Source organism: Lolium rigidum, chromosome 5 (genome assembly GCF_022539505.1).
Source record: "Lolium rigidum isolate FL_2022 chromosome 5, APGP_CSIRO_Lrig_0.1, whole genome shotgun sequence".
Taxonomy (NCBI): domain Eukaryota; kingdom Viridiplantae; phylum Streptophyta; class Magnoliopsida; order Poales; family Poaceae; genus Lolium; species Lolium rigidum.
In genome coordinates this window covers 155,428,591-155,446,059 of record NC_061512.1, presented here as the reverse complement: position 1 = coordinate 155,446,059, position 17,469 = coordinate 155,428,591, and the positions used below count along the sequence as shown (strand labels likewise).

The window sequence follows — 17,469 nt, the reverse complement described above, 5'->3', positions numbered from 1 at the left end:
TAGGGCCCAAACGCCTTTACGCGCGCACTGGCTGCTGCCCTCTCCACCACCTAGTTCTCCTCCTCCTCCTCTCCATCCCCATCCCCAAAAGACGCACTCCACGCCACCTCCCATCCCTAGGGTTTCCTCTCCTTTCCTCTTCCCCCCACCCCCATCCCCCCTCGATCTCCTCCCCAGCCGCCGGAGTTGGAGGCGGGGGACGGGGGCGAGCAGCGACGGCCAGCTCGTCCAACGCCTGCCCGCCTCGCTCACAAGTAAGCGCCCAATTTCCTCTCCCAAGCCTCAGATCCAGCCGTCCGGAGCACCATTTCAGCCCGTGCTAGCTTGCTATGCTGTCGGTGGGAGTAGGTAGCAACTTTATCGTTTCGCCCAGCGAGGCATCCATGCCGATTTCCGCTTCCCTGCTGCTCGTTTCTTGTATAGACCGCTAGGAACGGTTGTTGCCTAGCTATTGTTCTTGCTAACGAAGTTGTGTAGAAGATAGCCGACTCAATTCGAGGAAAACATCTGAAAAATTCAAGCTTGTGCAGCCCCGGTGCTTCGATTTAGGTGCTGTTTGGACGTACTGCGTCAACTGATTGTTCTATTTCCTTGTATGCAGGGTCTGTCACCATGTCCGACATGGAGTCCGTGGCCACCCTCATGGAGTCGACGAGCCTCAAGATACAGCAGCTCCAGCACGCCTTCGCGGAGCTCGAGAGCCAGAGCGCCGTCACCATGAGCTTCAAGTGGAAGCAGCTGGAGGACCACTTCCGCGGCCTCGAGCAGTCGCTCAAGAAGAAGTTCGACGAGCTCAAGAAGCAGGAGCAGGAGTTCCAGGAGACAGTCGCCAAGTCCCAGAAGATGCTGGAGCAGAAGGAGGCCGTCGTGGTCGCCAAGGAGCTCACCGCTCTCGAGAGGCTGCAGGAGAAGAGGGACGCTGCGCTAGCCATGATCTTCGGCAAGTCCAAGCTGTCTCTCAACGTTAACTATAACATACCCAAGACCAAGCCACAGACCGCGGGTGCTCCTGATGCAAAGTGGCCGAAGCAAGACAACGCGCACATGCAAGACGGCAGCGCTGCCGCCGCCGCCGCGAAGCCTCGGTCCGAGCTCGCCGTCCTCTGCGAGGCGATGAATGTCAAAGGGCTCCACAAGTTCATATCGGACAACAGGAAGAACCTGACGTCCATCCGCGAGGAGATCCCGAGCGCGCTCAAGGGGGCGTCGCATCCGTACGTCCTGGTGCTGGAGTCCCTGGAGGACTTCTACTCTGGAGACAACCTGGTGTTGGATGGGAAGAAGGATGGGGACCTCTTGGGTGTGAGGAGGACGTGCCTCATGCTGATGGAGTCTCTTGTGCAGCTGCAAGCTGATGCCGTAACTGGTCTGTTGTCCGAGGGGCAAATGCTTGCAGCAGATGTCAAGGAGAGGGCCAAGAAGATTGCGTTCGAGTGGAAGTCCAAGTTGGACAGCCTTGACATTGATGCTAGCAATGGGAACTGCCTGGAAGCACATGCATTTCTTCAGCTGCTTGCTACCTTTGGTATTTTTGCTGAATTCAATGAAGACGAGCTGTGCAAACTGCTTCCATCTGTCAGCCGACGTCGTCAAACACCCGAGCTCTGCCGGTTGCTTGGGTTGTCGCAGAAGATGCCAGGTCAGTGCAGTGACGAACTAACCATGCATCTATCTCTAAAAAACGTTGTTTGTCACATATCACTTAACGATATTATTTTGTCAGCCCTGTTCAAATGCTTATTGAATGTTTGCTTCACTTGTCTCTTAGTTTTCCCATTTGTGTATAAACAACTATTTGCTGGCAGTTAGAGCACTGAAAATATTGTCAAACTCGAAAACACAATTTATTGTACTACACCTCCGAAAGTTCTTTCAGATACCACTAATTCGTACTTTACTTGTGTTGTAGCATCAGCTAATCGTAACACATTAGTTTTATTATTGTGCTTGCACTAAACTGCTGATTGCTTATAAACCATGTCCATTGTTGTCTGGCCAGTTCATAAGATCTTTAAACCTAAATGTTATCGTGCTTTCCTTATTCTTCAAGCTTTGTTCTTCTTGAAAGCTAATACTCTGTGATTTTTGTTGAGTAATTTGGGGTTGTATATTTTCGGTGGTATCATCGAATTGGTTTATTGCACTTAGTACACAAGACCAGTCCTTAAGTCTTAATGTTTTTTTGTCATGTATCGAAATATTTGGAAGCTCATTGGACTTCATGCAAGCCTCTTGCTGTTCATTTTCCCCCATTCACTTTGGTTATGTATTGTACACAGATTGTGAAAGCATTTCCTCCTTTTTCATATATTTGATTGTTGAAATTTGTGAAGACGAATATTGCATCTGCATCTGATTTGACATGATCAATATTTGTTTGCCTTGCCCTCTTTGCTCTTGTCCTAACTGTTCATCTTTTAGTGATTCTCCTTTTGTGATTTGACATGATCAACATTTGTTTGCCTTGCCCTCTTTGCTCTTGTCTTAACTGTTCATCATTTAGTGATTCTCCTTTTTATGTTAAGCTATTTCCTTTTCCTCATGTTTGAGGATTTTTTTTTCTTGACTAAGTGATTTGCTGATAGAATTTCTTGTGGACAGGTGTAATTGGAGTTCTGGTGGATAGTGCAAGGCCAATTGATGCAATTAATTTGGCCTATGCATTTGGGCTCACTGAACAATTTGAGCCAGTGCAATTGCTGAAAGCATATCTGAGGGAGGTCAAGAAGGTGTCACATGCCAAGAATGGAAAAATGTCTCCTGGAGCACAGGTACTTTTTAGCTTTATCTGTAGAAATATATGATGCCTGTCAGTCTTGAAAGTGTCACATGCGAAGAATCTTGATACATTTTCGCTGCAATAAGCCAATAATTAAACATGTGCCTGCACTTGCACCAAATCACCAATTATTGTCAGGGAGTCAAAGAAAACATTATGCTATCTAACATAAGGTGCTGATCTAAATTTATTTTGTTCTCACCCATCATACCATGTGAGGTAGATTACAGAATCATATGTTTCTCAGTTAGACATTTCCAAATCGTGTTGATGTTCAATTTACTTTGAAGGAAGGGGCTTTGTTTTCATTTCGTTTAATTATTTTATGATGAGGCAAAGACACCTTGCACCTTTGGCATTATCAAATATGACCTTCTATGGTTGTTTGTGTCAGGGGATTTGTTTTCATTTCGTTTAATTATTTTATGATGAGGTGAAGACACCTTGCACCTTTGGCATTATCAAATATGACCTTCTATGGTTGTTTGTATCAGGGAGTTTCTTGCCTTATCTCATGATCTAGACATGTCATTCTTTTGACTATCCGGTAATTTTTAGCTATAAACATTTGTGGTTGAGTGGTTTTAGAATCTTTAGTAGTTTTACTTATAGTAGAATTTGATTTTATTATTAGTCATTAAATAGATCAGTATTTGATTTGATGACATCACAGAGGTGAAAATCTTTGAATCCATTCACCTGATGTCACGAGCATGAGGTAGGTTGTGGAGGAGTAAAATAATAGAGGGCTATCTTAGCTTGGAAGCAATAGAAAGCTAGAGCAGTTGGGTTGAATAGTGTACAAAATCTCTAGAGCAGTTGGGTTGTCTTTTTCATGTCGGTGCATGTGTTGTGTGTAAGCATGTTATTTGCATGTACCAAGTACATGCGACATAGTTTGTCTGATTAATTGCTTTTCTCTTTTCAGAATGAGATGAATGAACGTGAGCTGTCTGCACTGAAAGCTGTCATCAAGTGTATCGAGGAGCACAAGCTGGAGGAGCAATATCCTGTGGATCCACTTCAGAAAAGGGTGGTTCAGCTGGAGAAAGCCAAGGCAGACAAGAGGAGGGCCGTTGAAGCTGCGAAGCCGCAGTCCAAGAGGCCTCGTGCCAACGGTTCAGCCTACGCACCCCGTCTTACCAGCTTCCCTGAGAAGAGCTTCTACCAGGCAACCCCGGAGAGGCACCCATACCCTTATGAGAGGCAGTTTGTCTATGGTGCCGAGGCCCACCACCATCCTACGATGATCAACGCTGCGGCAGCTCCCTACACCATCTCACCTGCCCACACACCGTACTACGGTAACGGGTACCCAATGCAGTACCAGGTACCGTATATCCACTAATGGGAAAGAGCTGTGCTCTTTCCTAACTATCTGTAGCTTTTTAACCTTCTGCTGTGTTGTAGCTGTATCAGTCTGCTAGCTAGTCTGCCTAGCTGAAAATAGTCGGACCACTCGCTTGTGTGTGTGTGCTATGAGTGGCTATTGTGAAAATCTGTTAATTCTATGTCACGACTTATGACATAATTTACTTCTAATGTCTAGTTACGTTTTAATCTGCATATCATCTACTACATGTGATCAATGTATGCTTTCTTCTGTATGCTGGCGAGTCTGCCTTTGCTCATGTCTGCCATTGTACCAAGCCCCGAGAGATGGTGATGAACTGTTGGACTTGTTCCGAGCTTGCAGAAGAGCAGAAAGGGTGTGAACACTCCTTTTGATGATGGAGAAGCACACGAACCTGATGGAGAGTCTGGCCTTCAGTCAGGCTTAACTCTGCTTGTGTTCATGGTGCATCTTCCTGAACCGCAAGAAGCTGTGGTTGGTAATGCTTGTGGGCTTGATGAAAGCGCCATAAAATGGGGCCATACCTTGAGCAAAATGATTGATATGATGATCAGCAAGTATGGATGGATGGCCCGGTATCAAAGCTTGCCGACTTGCAGGATTGCAACCAAATGTCCCATATCGACTGCTGTATTCAGGTTCGCATGCGAAACTCCGCCGCAAATCTGCAAACACGTTTACCCACTTCTTCAGTCGATAGAAAATAGCAGGAGTGTCTCCAACTGCATATTTGTTAACCAGGATAGAAGTGTATGTACAAGGTCAAATAACTACAGAAACGTGCCGAGTGAATTTTCTACCACTACGAAATCATATACTCCTAGCCAGACCATTCTTATAAATCTGCATCCAGTGATCCAGTGCTCAAATCTTGTTATCAAATTTTCAAAAATATTCTTATTTAGCAAAACCAATTAGAAAGTTAATGACAAATTAGCGGATTTTGAGAAACATTTCGCCTTGAGATCTTGGTAGAGGGACAATTTTAAAGCACCCAATATCTACATCATCATTATTATTCTTCATGTACACAGCTGGGCCTTCTTTGCCCTCCACCTCAAAAAGAGAACTTTTGCAATCCAAGCCCTTGGTAGTTAGCAATAGTAACTTGCGCACTCGGCTGAACGAAGGAAAAGAGCCTTGGTCATCAATCTTGTGTACATGGGCGAAGCTCCCAGAAGAGCAAGGTGGGGCAGCCGCCCTACTTTGATTTCTTGGTGAATACATTTAGATGTGCGTGTTTTTTCTGAAAAATTTGAGTAGTCGTACGTTAAAAGCAGACTTCGTAGAAGAAAGTTATGCTTATTTTAGTGAACACTCCGCGAAGTCGATTACAAAGGGAAACATAGACTACTTACCTCTAAACATAGACTCATATCTACGTTTAATGTGAATAACATTGCTTGTATTACAAAGATTTATTATTGAATGCACTAGACTTTTGGTGTCTGCTCTTCACGGGAACCAAAATAGACTATTGTCCGTTTGGGTCGGGTCCTCTAAAATGCCCTTAGGCCATCTCCAACCGAGCGATCCAAACGGACGCGCTGAGCCGTCCGTTTTGGGCTGTTTACGTGGCCGAGCGGACGCGCGGACGGAACCCCGCGTTCGCGCGTCCGTTTGGGTCGTGCGCTGCGTCCAACGCGGCAGATTTGGGTCGCGGCACCGTATGGTATGTTTTTCTTGTAAATTCACTAGAAAAACGCAAAATAAATTATAGAAAATATATAAAATAGTTCAAATGCTCAAAATGTATTACATATTACATTGTCCATGTAATCAAGGGTAAAGTATTATTCAAATAAAATGAAAAAGGATACAAATGCTCTAGGCTTCCGGATTTTCTTCATCATTGTTGTTTGCAGCATTGTTGCCTACATGCTGCCACATGTGCTCGACCAAATCAGCCTGAAGCTGGTTGTGTACAACTAGATCTCGAATTTCATGGTGCGCATGAAGAATGTCCTGGAATGATGCCGGACCACCTTGAGGAGTAACCAACTCTCCCCGGCCATCCCACTCATTATCAAAGAGTGAATCATCCCGCTCTACCTCAACAATCATGTTATGCATGATTACACAAGCGGTCATCACCTCCCACAGAGTTTGCACATCCCGGACTGCGCGGGGTGTCCGACGATAGCCCAACGAGCTTGGAGGATGCCAAACGCCCGCTCGACATCTTTCCGGGCTGCCTCCTGCTCTTTGGCAAACCTTGCCTCCTGCTCTGAGTTGGGATTTCGGATTGTCTTCACGAGTGTAGCCCAAGGTGGATAGATACCATCAGCAAGGTAGTACCCCTTGGTGTAGTGGTGGCCATTGATCTCAAAATCCACATTAGGGGACTGACCGCACGCTAGCCTATCAAACACCGGAGAGCGCTGCAGCACATTGATGTCATTGTGCGAGCCAGCCATTCCGAAGAATGAGTGCCAAATCCATGTGTCATGTGAAGCAACAGCTTCAAGAATGACTGTGCACCCCTCAGAATGGCCGCTGTATGCCCCTGCCAACCAAAGGGGCAGTTCTTCCACTCCCAGTGCATGCAGTCTATGCTGCCAAGCATCCCAGGAAACCCTGGAAGCGTTGATTGACAACAAACGAGCTGTGTCCTCTGCAGTAGGTTGCCGGAGGTACTGTTCTCCGAATGAACCGATCACTGCTCTGCAGAACCTGTACATCGCTTCGAAGCCGGTTGACTCACTCATGCGCGTGTACTCATCTACGAAATCACCGGCAACGCCATATGCGAGCATCCTAATCGCTGCCGTGCATTTCTGGTACGAAGAGAGGCTTACCTTGCCAATTGCATCCACTTTCGCACAGAAGTAGTCGTCGTAGATCTTGACGCCATCCATTATCCGGCGGAACAAGCGGTCTGGACATCCGAAAACGACGGCGAAACAAGGCCGGCGGGAACAATGGAGTGGGTTGGAAGTAGTCGTTGTAGAGCTGGTCGTGGCCGCGTTCTCTTTTGCGGTCCAATGCGGCCGCGCGCCCCGGCAAGGACCCCCGGTACACGGGGATCTGCGAGACAATATGCTCGTGGATGAGCAGCGCAGCATCCGTGAAAAAGTCGTCGTCGAACTCCTCTTCTGACGACGTGTCGATGAAGTTCTTGAAGTAGTATTCGTCGTCGCTGTCCACCATGATCTGAAAAGGGACACATTTTAGTTCGATTTCAATGAACACCTCGCAGGCGGAGGCGATCCAAATGCTTCCGTAGGGACTGCCGAGGCATGGCCGTCTCGGCCGACTTGCGGTGCGGAAACACGGTGCAGGAGAGCTCACCTCCGGCGGAAACAGTCGCGAACAGCGGGAGGTCTCGCGACGGTGAGAGGACAACGGCGCCGGCGGCGGCGTCCTCCGACTCTGCTACGACGCGGCGAAAGCAGCGCGGGGCCTCGACCTATGCTTCCGCCCCGCTTGCCGGCGTCTCGACGACGGTGGCCGGCGTCGACGCCGCTCCCAAATCGCCGGTCCGTGGGTGGCGGCGGAGCGGTGGGAGATGTGTGCGAGGGGATTGTGTTTTGGGAGACAGACAGGTGGGCCAGGAGCGGACAAGGGGAGGACGCGAGCGACCAGCCTTTCGCGTCCGCGGGCACGCAAACTCGTCCGAGATTTGGGCCGGGTTTGGATCGTCCCGGACGCTGCGGCCATCCGTTTTAGGGATGGGTCCACGCGCTGGGCCGCGGTTTTGTCCGTTTCGACCCATCCGGACGCGCGGGCGCGGGATGGGTCACCCCGTTGGAGATGCCCTTATAGTTTGCCAAATAGGGGAGAAATGCCTTTCTCCGGTGCACGGTCTCATTAAGCAGAAAGTTCTTGAGAAACAGTACCCAGCTCATGTTTATAGGCCTCTTCCTGAGCTCAAAGCCTCGCCTCAATTTTTCAAAAACTAAATCGCGACGCTCCTTAAGCTTTTCCAGGAGGTAGTATCCCTCAGGCTCTGGGCGTCTTCATTCTTAGGATGCTCCCTAAAGCTAGGATCATAATCTCAATAATGAATGTTATAAGTACTTGGAAATTAGCCTTGAGATCTTAGTCGGACAGCAATTTTTATTCCTCATTTACATACACAACATAAACACAAGATGCAAGAGCAGCAGGTTCGCACACAGAGCTGCGGACACGACCTAGCTTGACAAGGTCTCAAGCTAGAAGTGGAGTGAAGAGGAACATGTCGTCCAGCCGGTCGTTGGTCGGCGAGTTGCCGCCGTACACAAGCATCCCTTTCCGGCCGTCCAGCGCCCCCGCCGAGAACGCGCACCACCCGCGAGGGCCGGGGTGGTGATCGGAGGCGTCATCCAGCTTGGCCCACGCGCCGGTCTCGGTGTCCAGCATGAAGGCCTCGGCTGAGAACTTGCCGGCGCCGAGGTGGCCGAGGTCGCTGGGGTCGACCTCGCCGCCGAACACCACCACGTGCTTCCCGACACCAGCCGCGCAGAGCACGCTCCGCGGGGCGGGCCTGTCGCCGGTGGTCTCGACCGCGGCCCACTCACCGGTGGCCGGGTCGTAGGAGTGCACGTCGTCGAGCTCCGCTTCCCCGGAGAACCCGTGCACCACCCACACCTTCCCGCCCGCGAACGCCAGCCCGGGCCCGCCGCGGGGAGGGCACGCCGCCCCCGGCGACGGCAGCTCCTCCCAGCGCCCGGCGGCGGCGTCGTAGGCCCAGAGGTCGTTCAGCCTGCCGGCGTTGCCGCACCCGCCGAACACGTACACGCGGCTGCCCTCGCCGTCGGCCACCATGGAGTGGTAGCTCCGGTGCGGCGGCCCGCTGTCGCCGGACGAGAGCAGGGTCCAGGTGCTGGTGGCCGTGTCGAAGGAGTAGAGCTCGTTCAGCTCCTTGTGGTCCCTGTCGCGGCCGCCGAACACGAAGACCGTGCCGCCGACGGCGGCCATGGTGACCCCGACGCGCGGCGGGGGCACCTCGCCGGTGGCGTCGAGCGCGGACCAGGACTGCGCCTTGAGGTCGAAGGCGTACATGGTGCTGTCCACGGGCACCCGCGGGGTGAACTCGCCGCCGAAGGAGTAGGCCGTGCCGCCGACCAGGGTGATGGCGTGGGAGCTTCTTGCTCCCGGCCCGGATCCCTTCTGCTCCAGCTGCGTGATCAATCAGGCGAGTGGAGTTAAGCAAGTGAGGATTAACGGGTGCAAAAGTAACAACTTTATTTCAAGTTGATAGTCTGAAACCAATCCATCACCCCAAAATTACTTGTCAGGCACTAGCACTAACACCCTGCAAATGAGATTGCAGCAAAGAATCTGAAAAACCTACACTCTGAGCCAAATTACAGAGATCCTCATCATACAGTGCCTAATTTTATTCTAGTACACTACACCTGGCTACCTGAGATATTCTGAAATTTCCTGATCTCATGTGTTAATCTGATTCTACACAGCTGGGAGCTGAAACCTCTCAAAAGTCAAAGACACTCTTCGCTGTCTACATAATTCGGAACCTTTATCCAAAAGAATTCTTCAGAATAAGAAAATCGTTGTCGGGAAAGAGATCCCTTCCTAGGAATTTCAGAAGATCTGTACTACCAGGTACCCAACCATGGGACATGACGATTTCTCTCCTCAACCAAAACACCCAAAACTAGAACAAGCTCTTCTTATCCAGATTACAAAGGTACTTGTATCGATACAACAAGAGAGGAAACCAGACAGCCAGCTGCATATGCACAGAGGGAGAAGGGATCTGATGAAGCAAGAAATAAGGAAATTAAGCTGGGAAGAGCAGAACCCACCATGACCCAGGGACTAGCAGCCATTGCTCTGCTCGAGCTGCAGCGCCTGCTTCCTCTGCTCGGATGTGCCTTTGTTGATTCAGTTTGGAGCGACAGTGCGCAGTGGTGGAGGGGAAGTGAAGATTGGGGTTCCCAAATTATAAGCAGGCCGAGAAGCATGACTCGTGCGGTGCCATCGCTCTCTGAACAGATCTAACCACTCCACTAAGCCCTCCTGAAAAGATAAAACTAAAGACACTGTACATGTTTGGCGTCTGACATTTGGCATTTTGTTTGATAGGTTCTGCTCGGGGTACTAGGAATTATTCTTGTCGCCATCTTAGAAATTCTAGTTGCACGAAAGGATGTCTTAGAATTATTTAAATTTCGGGAGAATAAGATCTTACCTTCCTTTGTATGCCTTCGAGGGTAACTTTTCCCCTTTTTCAAAGTAGAGAACTTAGCTTCGGCCTATACATCGAATGATGCACACAACTTTTATTAATTGCATAGTTTTCATATTTAAGTTTTTAATAACTTATGGATCACACAAAGTCTCGACAAAAATCAACTAACGAAACAAAGCATACAAAATGCCTATGCATCTTGTATTCTAATGGGTTGCCGCTAGACAGCCTAGTTGAAGATAGCTCGTACGACCGCGTTCAACCGAATGCATTCAGAATCCATATGCTCCCGCTGATTAGCAGGTAGAAGGTAGGACCACATGTGAATCAAATACGTAGCTCGATGAATAACCTACAGAAAAGTTGGAACCTTGATCTTGTTAAAAACTACTTGTTACGACAATTTCATATTGCCCAAGTTAAAGCATAAACCCCAAGACAAATTCTAGCCTTAACTTTCTTAGCAATGCTATTTAGCCAATTACTAAACATATTAGTAATATATTGACAGGAGGAGATATGTTAAAAATGAAACTCCAAAGGGATCTTGCAAAAGGACAGGACATGATATTGAATGGATTCGTGAGCATCACAAAGAACACATTCAGTATTCCCTCCGTTCCAAAATGTAAGGCGTCTAAGGAATTGTCAAAAGTCAACGTTTTTTAAGTTTGACCAAGTTTATACACAAAAATATAAATATTATTTGCAGTACTGAATCAACATGAATAGATTCACCATAAAATATATTTTCTAAATATGTTCATTCGATATTGTAGATGTAAATATATTTTTCTAAATATTTGGTCAAAGTTAGTAAAGTTTGACTTTTAACCAGTACTTAGACGCTTTACATTTTGGGAAGGAGGGAGTACATCTTATCCATCGTCTTTTCAATAAATTATTCCTAGTGAGTAGAACTTTCTACGAGGGAACGACATAAACATCCTTATCTTTAATGATACCTTAAGCTTCCATATGTATTTACATATATATATATATATATATATATATATATATATATATATATATATATATATATATACTATTGTATAACCGCTCATAAAATCTGCATACATGGACTTCACTAAGAACGCCTTTGAAGGACTAAGATTGCAAGCGAATTTGTCCGGTTCCGGCGTCAAAAACACCCCATCATACACTCAACTAGGTGCAGCCACGCTGCCCATATCTCATCATTAAATGTCCATCTAAACTCAATATTTAGTGGGTAGTTTGACAATACAACAGCAACCGTAACATTTTACGTCTCACTATATTGCATAAATGACGGATATTGAGTAGCCAAAGGGGTTGGTCCTAGCCAAATGTCCTCCCAGAAGCATGTGATAGCCCGGTTTCCCACTTTAAACAAACCACGATTGAAGAATTCTTGTTTCTCACCCATTAAACTCTTTCAAAAAGTGAGTCAGTTAGTTTAACTTGCACTTGAGGTAAAGTCTTTTGCTGAAGGTATTTATTATGCAACAGCTCCTGTCACAACCCTTTTTCATTAAGTAATTAAAAAAATCATTTGCTCAGTAAACCCTTATTTTTAGTTCTAAATTACTTCGATTCCTGAACCTCTTTGGTCCCTGGGTCGACAAACAATATTCCACTTTGTTAAGTGGTCCTTATTTTGTGCTGGTCACTTTTACAAAAGAAGCTAGAGCTATAAGAATTCAATATTTTCTTACCCCTTTGGCTATTTCAAAGAAGGAGGAACATTGGTAAGTTTGTAAGAACATAATTTCCTAGTACAAGATGATCTTCATATGAGAGCATCTTGTGTAAACAGCTAGCCAACTTTTTCTCAAAATGATTCTCGACCGGTTTCGTTATTTGTTCAGGAGCTCCTATAATAAATGGGAATACCTAAGTATTTAAATGGGAGGGTTCCAGCCTCACATCAAAATAAGAATTTGTACTCCTTCTGTACATCTTTTGCTTTACTGAATCAAAATATCCGCTCTTATGAAAAATAATTTTGGAGATCGACGAGTTGTTCAGAGATGCAAAGAATCAATTTTATGTTGACAGCTTTCTCTAAGTCTTGCTCCATGGATAAAATGGTGTTATCAGCATATTGAAGAATCGAAACACCACCTTCTACTAAATGAGGTATAAAACTCCCAACCTGACCATCTTCTTTGGCTCTAGCTATAAAAATAGCCAACATATCAGCTACAAGGTTAATAATAAAGGCGATAGCGGATCCCCTTGTTTCAAACCTTCCAAGGTCTCAAAATAGTGACCAATGTCGTTATTCACTCTAATGTCAGACGCAGCTTTGTGACTCTCTTATTATTCAATGAATTAAGGCGAGTCTTCGTTCAAAAAGAAGAAGATGAAAGAACACTCACGTGCATGAATATAGATGTCAGGCTTATTTTCTCCTTCCACAAGCAATTGATGTCTGCAAAAGAGCAGGCTGTAGAAGAATTTCTAACGACTGCAAGAAATTCACTTTTGAAATATCATTTACCACCGTACTAATTAGATGGTCATAGTTTAAAGAGGACGTAGCATGATGAGAATGCTGCATTACAACATTAGGACTCAGAGTACTCACTCTATTTGGGATTATAAGGTCCAAGAGCTTTTCTAAATTGTTATAAATTATAAGGTCTATCTTATTTATTGTCTTTTCTCTTCCAATGTATGTTTTTTCTTTTTTTCTCTGATGCATGAAAAATAATTAGTGCATGCAGTAATTAGTGAGATGAGTTATGACTTTTTTGGTGTTATCGAATTGCCCATAGGTTTAATTCCGAACAAAGGGAGTACTTTTCTTCAAACAATAATAATATTCAGCAATTTTCTTAATTAGGAAGAATAAAATTGTATAGTTCATTAAAGAAAAATTTGGACGATACACGCTCTCACGGGGCTTAGCCGTCGTGAAACATTGCAGCCACCGCAGGGAACCCTCCTCCATACAAACAAGGTCTTGACGCAAACAATTACAAGGCCGTAGCATCATCGGCAATACCCATAGCTCCCGATCTGTTCGCTTCAACTTCATCTCAAACAAGCACCAATAGTGATTTGGGAGTCGATCTTTGTAGTACTATTAAAAAGACAAGACATGGTAATGGCCGATGGAGAGTGATTTAGGGGAATAAAATAAGTGATAATTAAACTTATCATTTGGACACCCGTACGTAATGGTGCTTAGTCAGAGCAGCTATCAGATTGCGCATGGTAAGATGATAACGATGTACGCCCATTGTTTTCTGTGTAACTAGGCAGGTAGTGTACATGGTTTCTGAGAGAGTGGAAATCCTTTCTTTCAGTGTCGGGTTGCAAGAAGTTGTTGGTCTCGTCTATGTTTTTTTTTCTCGATTTTGTAGAAAAGAGAATTGCCATAGACAGCACCCTAACCGTCCTTTTGGAACTCATGTAAAAAAATTCAACAGTTTTTGCATAGTAAGAGAAACGCAGATACTGGAGGAAGATGGGAAAAAATAACCCAAAAAATAAAGACTGAGGCCCCGCTTGGATGCCTGGAAATTATACAGCGGTGATCTAATCTACCGGCGCATCCCACTGTCACCGATGAAAACCCTGGAAAGAAACGGACCTTTCCTGATCCGTGGTATTTACGGGAGAAAATGGGGGAAATCGCGATGTATCCGTAAGTTAAACAGCCAACCAAATGGTGAAACTGAGCTAGCCCTAAAAAATTATGTGCTCGGTGAAACACCCGAGTTTTGGCTTAACTTACAACAATCCAAGCGAGGCCTTAAAGAGAAAGGGTTGCTGTTTCCCTCGGGAGCCTGAGAGCATCTCTAGCAGACTGCAAACCGTAAAGCTAAAAACGGCGAATGCAGGCGAGAAAATCGACATTTGCAGGTCGAAAAACGCTCGGGCGGAGCAGATACGACATACAAAACTGGAAAAGCAAGATTTTCGCGGGAACAAGCACGATCATACATTTCAGTTTGAATTTAAGCTAAAACATAGGCAAATTAAAACTAAACATACTACTGTCGCCGGCATGTTTTGAGCAGCAAAATTGGGCTCACTGGAGCCAATGCCGTGGCGGCGACGCCGTGGACCACGCTGCTTCACTCGAGGAAGACCTAGCCCGCGGCGGAGGGTGGCGTCGCGGTGGACGGTGGGGTCGCGGCGGAGGGTGCCGGTGGCGGTGGCGGTGATGTACTCAACGGCCTGGACCGTCAGATCGAGGATCTCGTCGCGGACGAAGTCCTCGGGCTCGAGCGTCGGCACGTCCGCCAGCACGGCGACGACTCGCTCGAATTCGGCGTCGGCAACGTAGTCGCCCTCGCGACCTGGGAGCATCTCCGGCTCCGGCGGCGGAGGTGCCGCGCGCGAGGACGAACGCGTGCGCCGCGTGTCAATCACATCCGCATAGCGGATGGATTCGCGGAGGTAGTACGCCGGCGGCACTGGCAACCCGAGGTTGAGGTAGCGGCGGGCGGCGCGCATGCGGGCGATGTCGGAGTTCCGCCACGCGGCCTCCATCCGCTCCGCTCCGCCGGCGCCGTTCGAGCCCTCCCCGCGCTCGAATCGGATTCCGCCGCGGCCAAAAGGCCGGCCGCCGCCACCGGGAGTCCTGCAGGAGGCCATGGCTCGCCGGATCTGCAGGGGACGGGCGGGGCGGAACAGAAACTCGCCGAATTGCAGGCGGTGGCGGCGGTGGAGAAGGGGAGGAGAAGGCAGCGAGGCGGATGCAGGTTGACCTGCAAACACGCTCTCGGCCGCCATATATGTGGTTTTTCGGCGGCTGAGAGCGAGGGCCTGCATTGAAAAGTTGGGGCGGCGCGTGTTTGCGGGATCTGCTCGGGGCGTGTTTTTGGCAAAACCTGCATACGGGCATGCATAGGGCGATGCAGGCCGTTTTTGCCGTATCTGCTAGAGATGCTCTGAATGACTCAGGAGATTGCCTTCACCTTGATATATATGTATGAAGCTGGCTTTTGGTACGCTTGAACCTGGCTTTGTAACCTGGGGAAGCAGAGCATGTATAGGTGTAGTCTTGACTATAAACTTCATGCTGCAAGCAGAGAGAAAGGTTGCAGGAAATGCTATTATTGTCAATTTTACCGTCTTGGATTACTGTACGTAGGTAGAAGAAAATATTTGTAGCAGTAAGTTTACAAGAGAATTGAAGGATGTAGAGCCCATCGCACATCACCTAATTCAGATATCTTAGAATTAGTAAAACGTTATGATCGCCTAGTTATATGTTTGGGAAAACTATTAGTGCCAAGTTAACAGAGTAGTTGACCAAAATCATGAACCGGTGTACTGTAGTATGCTTTATATAGGATCACGAAAGAGATGCCATCTGCTATCAAAAGTCTCCTACTGTTCACTACTCCATGTGGATCCCATCATTCACTACAGATGTGAACGTCTCATACTGCACTAAACGGACTGCGGAATTTGATAACAAAAATATAACAAGAAAGGGCACAAATCAAAAAGAGATGCCTTACACAGAGAGACCATCCCATTGTCGAGTGGAGATAAAAAAAAAAGGATGCACACATTGTTTCAGTAGCATGACAACAGCAAAATAAGACCGAAATGCAGAAGCAGCAACATATACAACGTTTCCAAAGAGAGAAATAAGCACATAACAGAACTTACATATTTAATTAACGTTCATAGCAGTTCAACGAAACGATCATAATACCCATGGTTACAGTAGTAGGGTGTTACACAGCTGAATGAGGTGCTAACGGCCATGATTAAAGCTAACTGCAATGGAGAGTCAGGACATGAGTACACTCAAGCACCAACAGAACCCATGTCACATTGTCACTCCTGCCCGAGTTCAAAAGCTAACTCCAACATCACAAAATTATAGATAACTACAGAGCTTGCACCAAGCAATACTTTTAGTTCCCAACTGCCAATGGCTCTGAGTACAATGGAACATATGGGAGAAAAGGAGTCTTGACCCGCTTAGGTTGACAATCCCTTTCAAGTTGACATATAGAACACATCTTTCTGCAATCCATGTCGTATGACATTAGAGTGTTCTCGTGCCCACAAACTATGAATATCATATTACGTTCGGGATGGAATGAGATGACAGTGCCTCTGTACCCTTCTCCAAACAATTCCAAGAGGCTGGCATTGTGCTTCAAGGTCCATTTTTCACTCTTATAGTCCTCAAGAACCCATACTGTTAGTTGAGACCGATCAACGCAAGCAGTACACAGCTGCCTCTGCGATAGAAAGATATCGTCGACAAAAACATCATCATTGTATGGTGGCATAGGAATAGTAACGAGCCCCTGGTCATTTCCTTCCACATCAATAGCTAATATAAAACCCTCAGAGGTAGCAACATGCAGGATTCCATTAAAAAAAACACTTCGTGAATCATAGAATACGGCAAACTCAAATCCGTCCAAGTTTTGATGCCTCCATCCTCCAGCTTTAGAAGAGTATATGGCTAGCGCTTCAATGCGATTGAAGCAATCGTGTTGCTCCTCCTCGGCTATACCCCATCCCTCCTCATCTATGAACTCGAACACATGGAAGTGGGAGGAGACGGCCGGGTCGAACCCGATGCGCGCCTGTGCCTCACTGGACCACTCGGTGGCAGGAAGCCAGGAACATCAACCCATTTCTCAGTGGCGGGATTGCACACCACATAATCCGATGTGTTGCAGCATTGGCAGAGGAGGAGGCCATTGCAGTAGTCTAAGATGTCAAGGCTATTGTAGTTGGGCAGGAACGATAGTGAAGGGTGGACGAGAGGGTCACCTTTCCCAGAGACATTGGTGAAATATTGAGCTTCACTGGGGAACCGGTTCTTGTTGTAGCCTTTATGGAAGAATCCGGCGAGGGGCTGAGGCAGCTTCTTGCGGTGGTCGGGGTGAGAGAAGAGGTCGCGCCAGCGCGTGGAGACACACTTGCAGCAGCAGATTGACTTGTAGGGCACGCGCGAGAAGATGTCGGCGAGGATGTCGTCGGTGATCTTGTCCACCGGGCTATCCTTCGCGCCCTTCTTGAAGCCCGGCGCCATCGCCGTCCGTGGAGACGAGGAGCGACCAATCTGCGCAGATTTGTAGGCGAAAAGATTAGAGATCCTTCCACCCGGTGAGGGGAGCGTGAGAGAGGAGTAGATCTACCAGGTGCGTAGTGCGGAGGCGAGACCGTCGGCTGCCATCTGCTCCAGCGAGCGAGGGTTTGGGTTTGGACGTTGCTACGTGG

General features: G+C 47.3%; 2 protein-coding genes across 2 annotated transcripts; one reads left to right on the top strand and one right to left on the bottom strand.

Annotated features, from left to right (window-relative positions):
- The first annotated feature begins 604 nt into the window (after positions 1-604).
- Positions 605-4,339, top strand: LOC124652484 (FRIGIDA-like protein 3). Its single transcript, XM_047191501.1, has 3 exons — positions 605-1,639; positions 2,602-2,771; positions 3,708-4,339. Exons 1-3 carry the CDS (start codon positions 613-615, stop codon positions 4,125-4,127), a joined length of 1,617 nt encoding a protein of 538 aa, XP_047047457.1. The 5' UTR covers positions 605-612; the 3' UTR covers positions 4,128-4,339.
- Positions 4,340-8,202: 3,863 nt separating this feature from the next.
- Positions 8,203-9,983, bottom strand: LOC124657997 (nitrile-specifier protein 5-like). The gene is made up of 2 exons (XM_047196450.1): positions 9,887-9,983; positions 8,203-9,236 (listed from the first exon to the last, which is right to left on the bottom strand). The coding sequence occupies exons 1-2, from the start codon at positions 9,908-9,910 to the stop codon at positions 8,286-8,288; spliced, it is 975 nt and encodes a 324-aa protein (XP_047052406.1). The 5' UTR covers positions 9,911-9,983; the 3' UTR covers positions 8,203-8,285.
- Positions 9,984-17,469: the final 7,486 nt, after the last annotated feature.

Excerpts from the sequence above, each read along its gene's own strand:
- LOC124657997 (XM_047196450.1), bottom strand. The coding sequence starts at position 9,910 with ATGGCTGCTAGTCCCTGGGTCATG. Across the intron at positions 9,237-9,886 it reads CTGCTAGTCCCTGGGTCATG|CTGGAGCAGAAGGGATCCGG; the intron begins GTGGGTTCTGCT and ends TTGATCACGCAG.
- LOC124652484 (XM_047191501.1), top strand. The coding sequence starts at position 613 with ATGTCCGACATGGAGTCCGTGGCCACCCTCATGGAGTCGACGAGCCTC. Across the intron at positions 1,640-2,601 it reads GTTGTCGCAGAAGATGCCAG|GTGTAATTGGAGTTCTGGTG; the intron begins GTCAGTGCAGTG and ends TCTTGTGGACAG. Across the intron at positions 2,772-3,707 it reads AAATGTCTCCTGGAGCACAG|AATGAGATGAATGAACGTGA; the intron begins GTACTTTTTAGC and ends TTCTCTTTTCAG.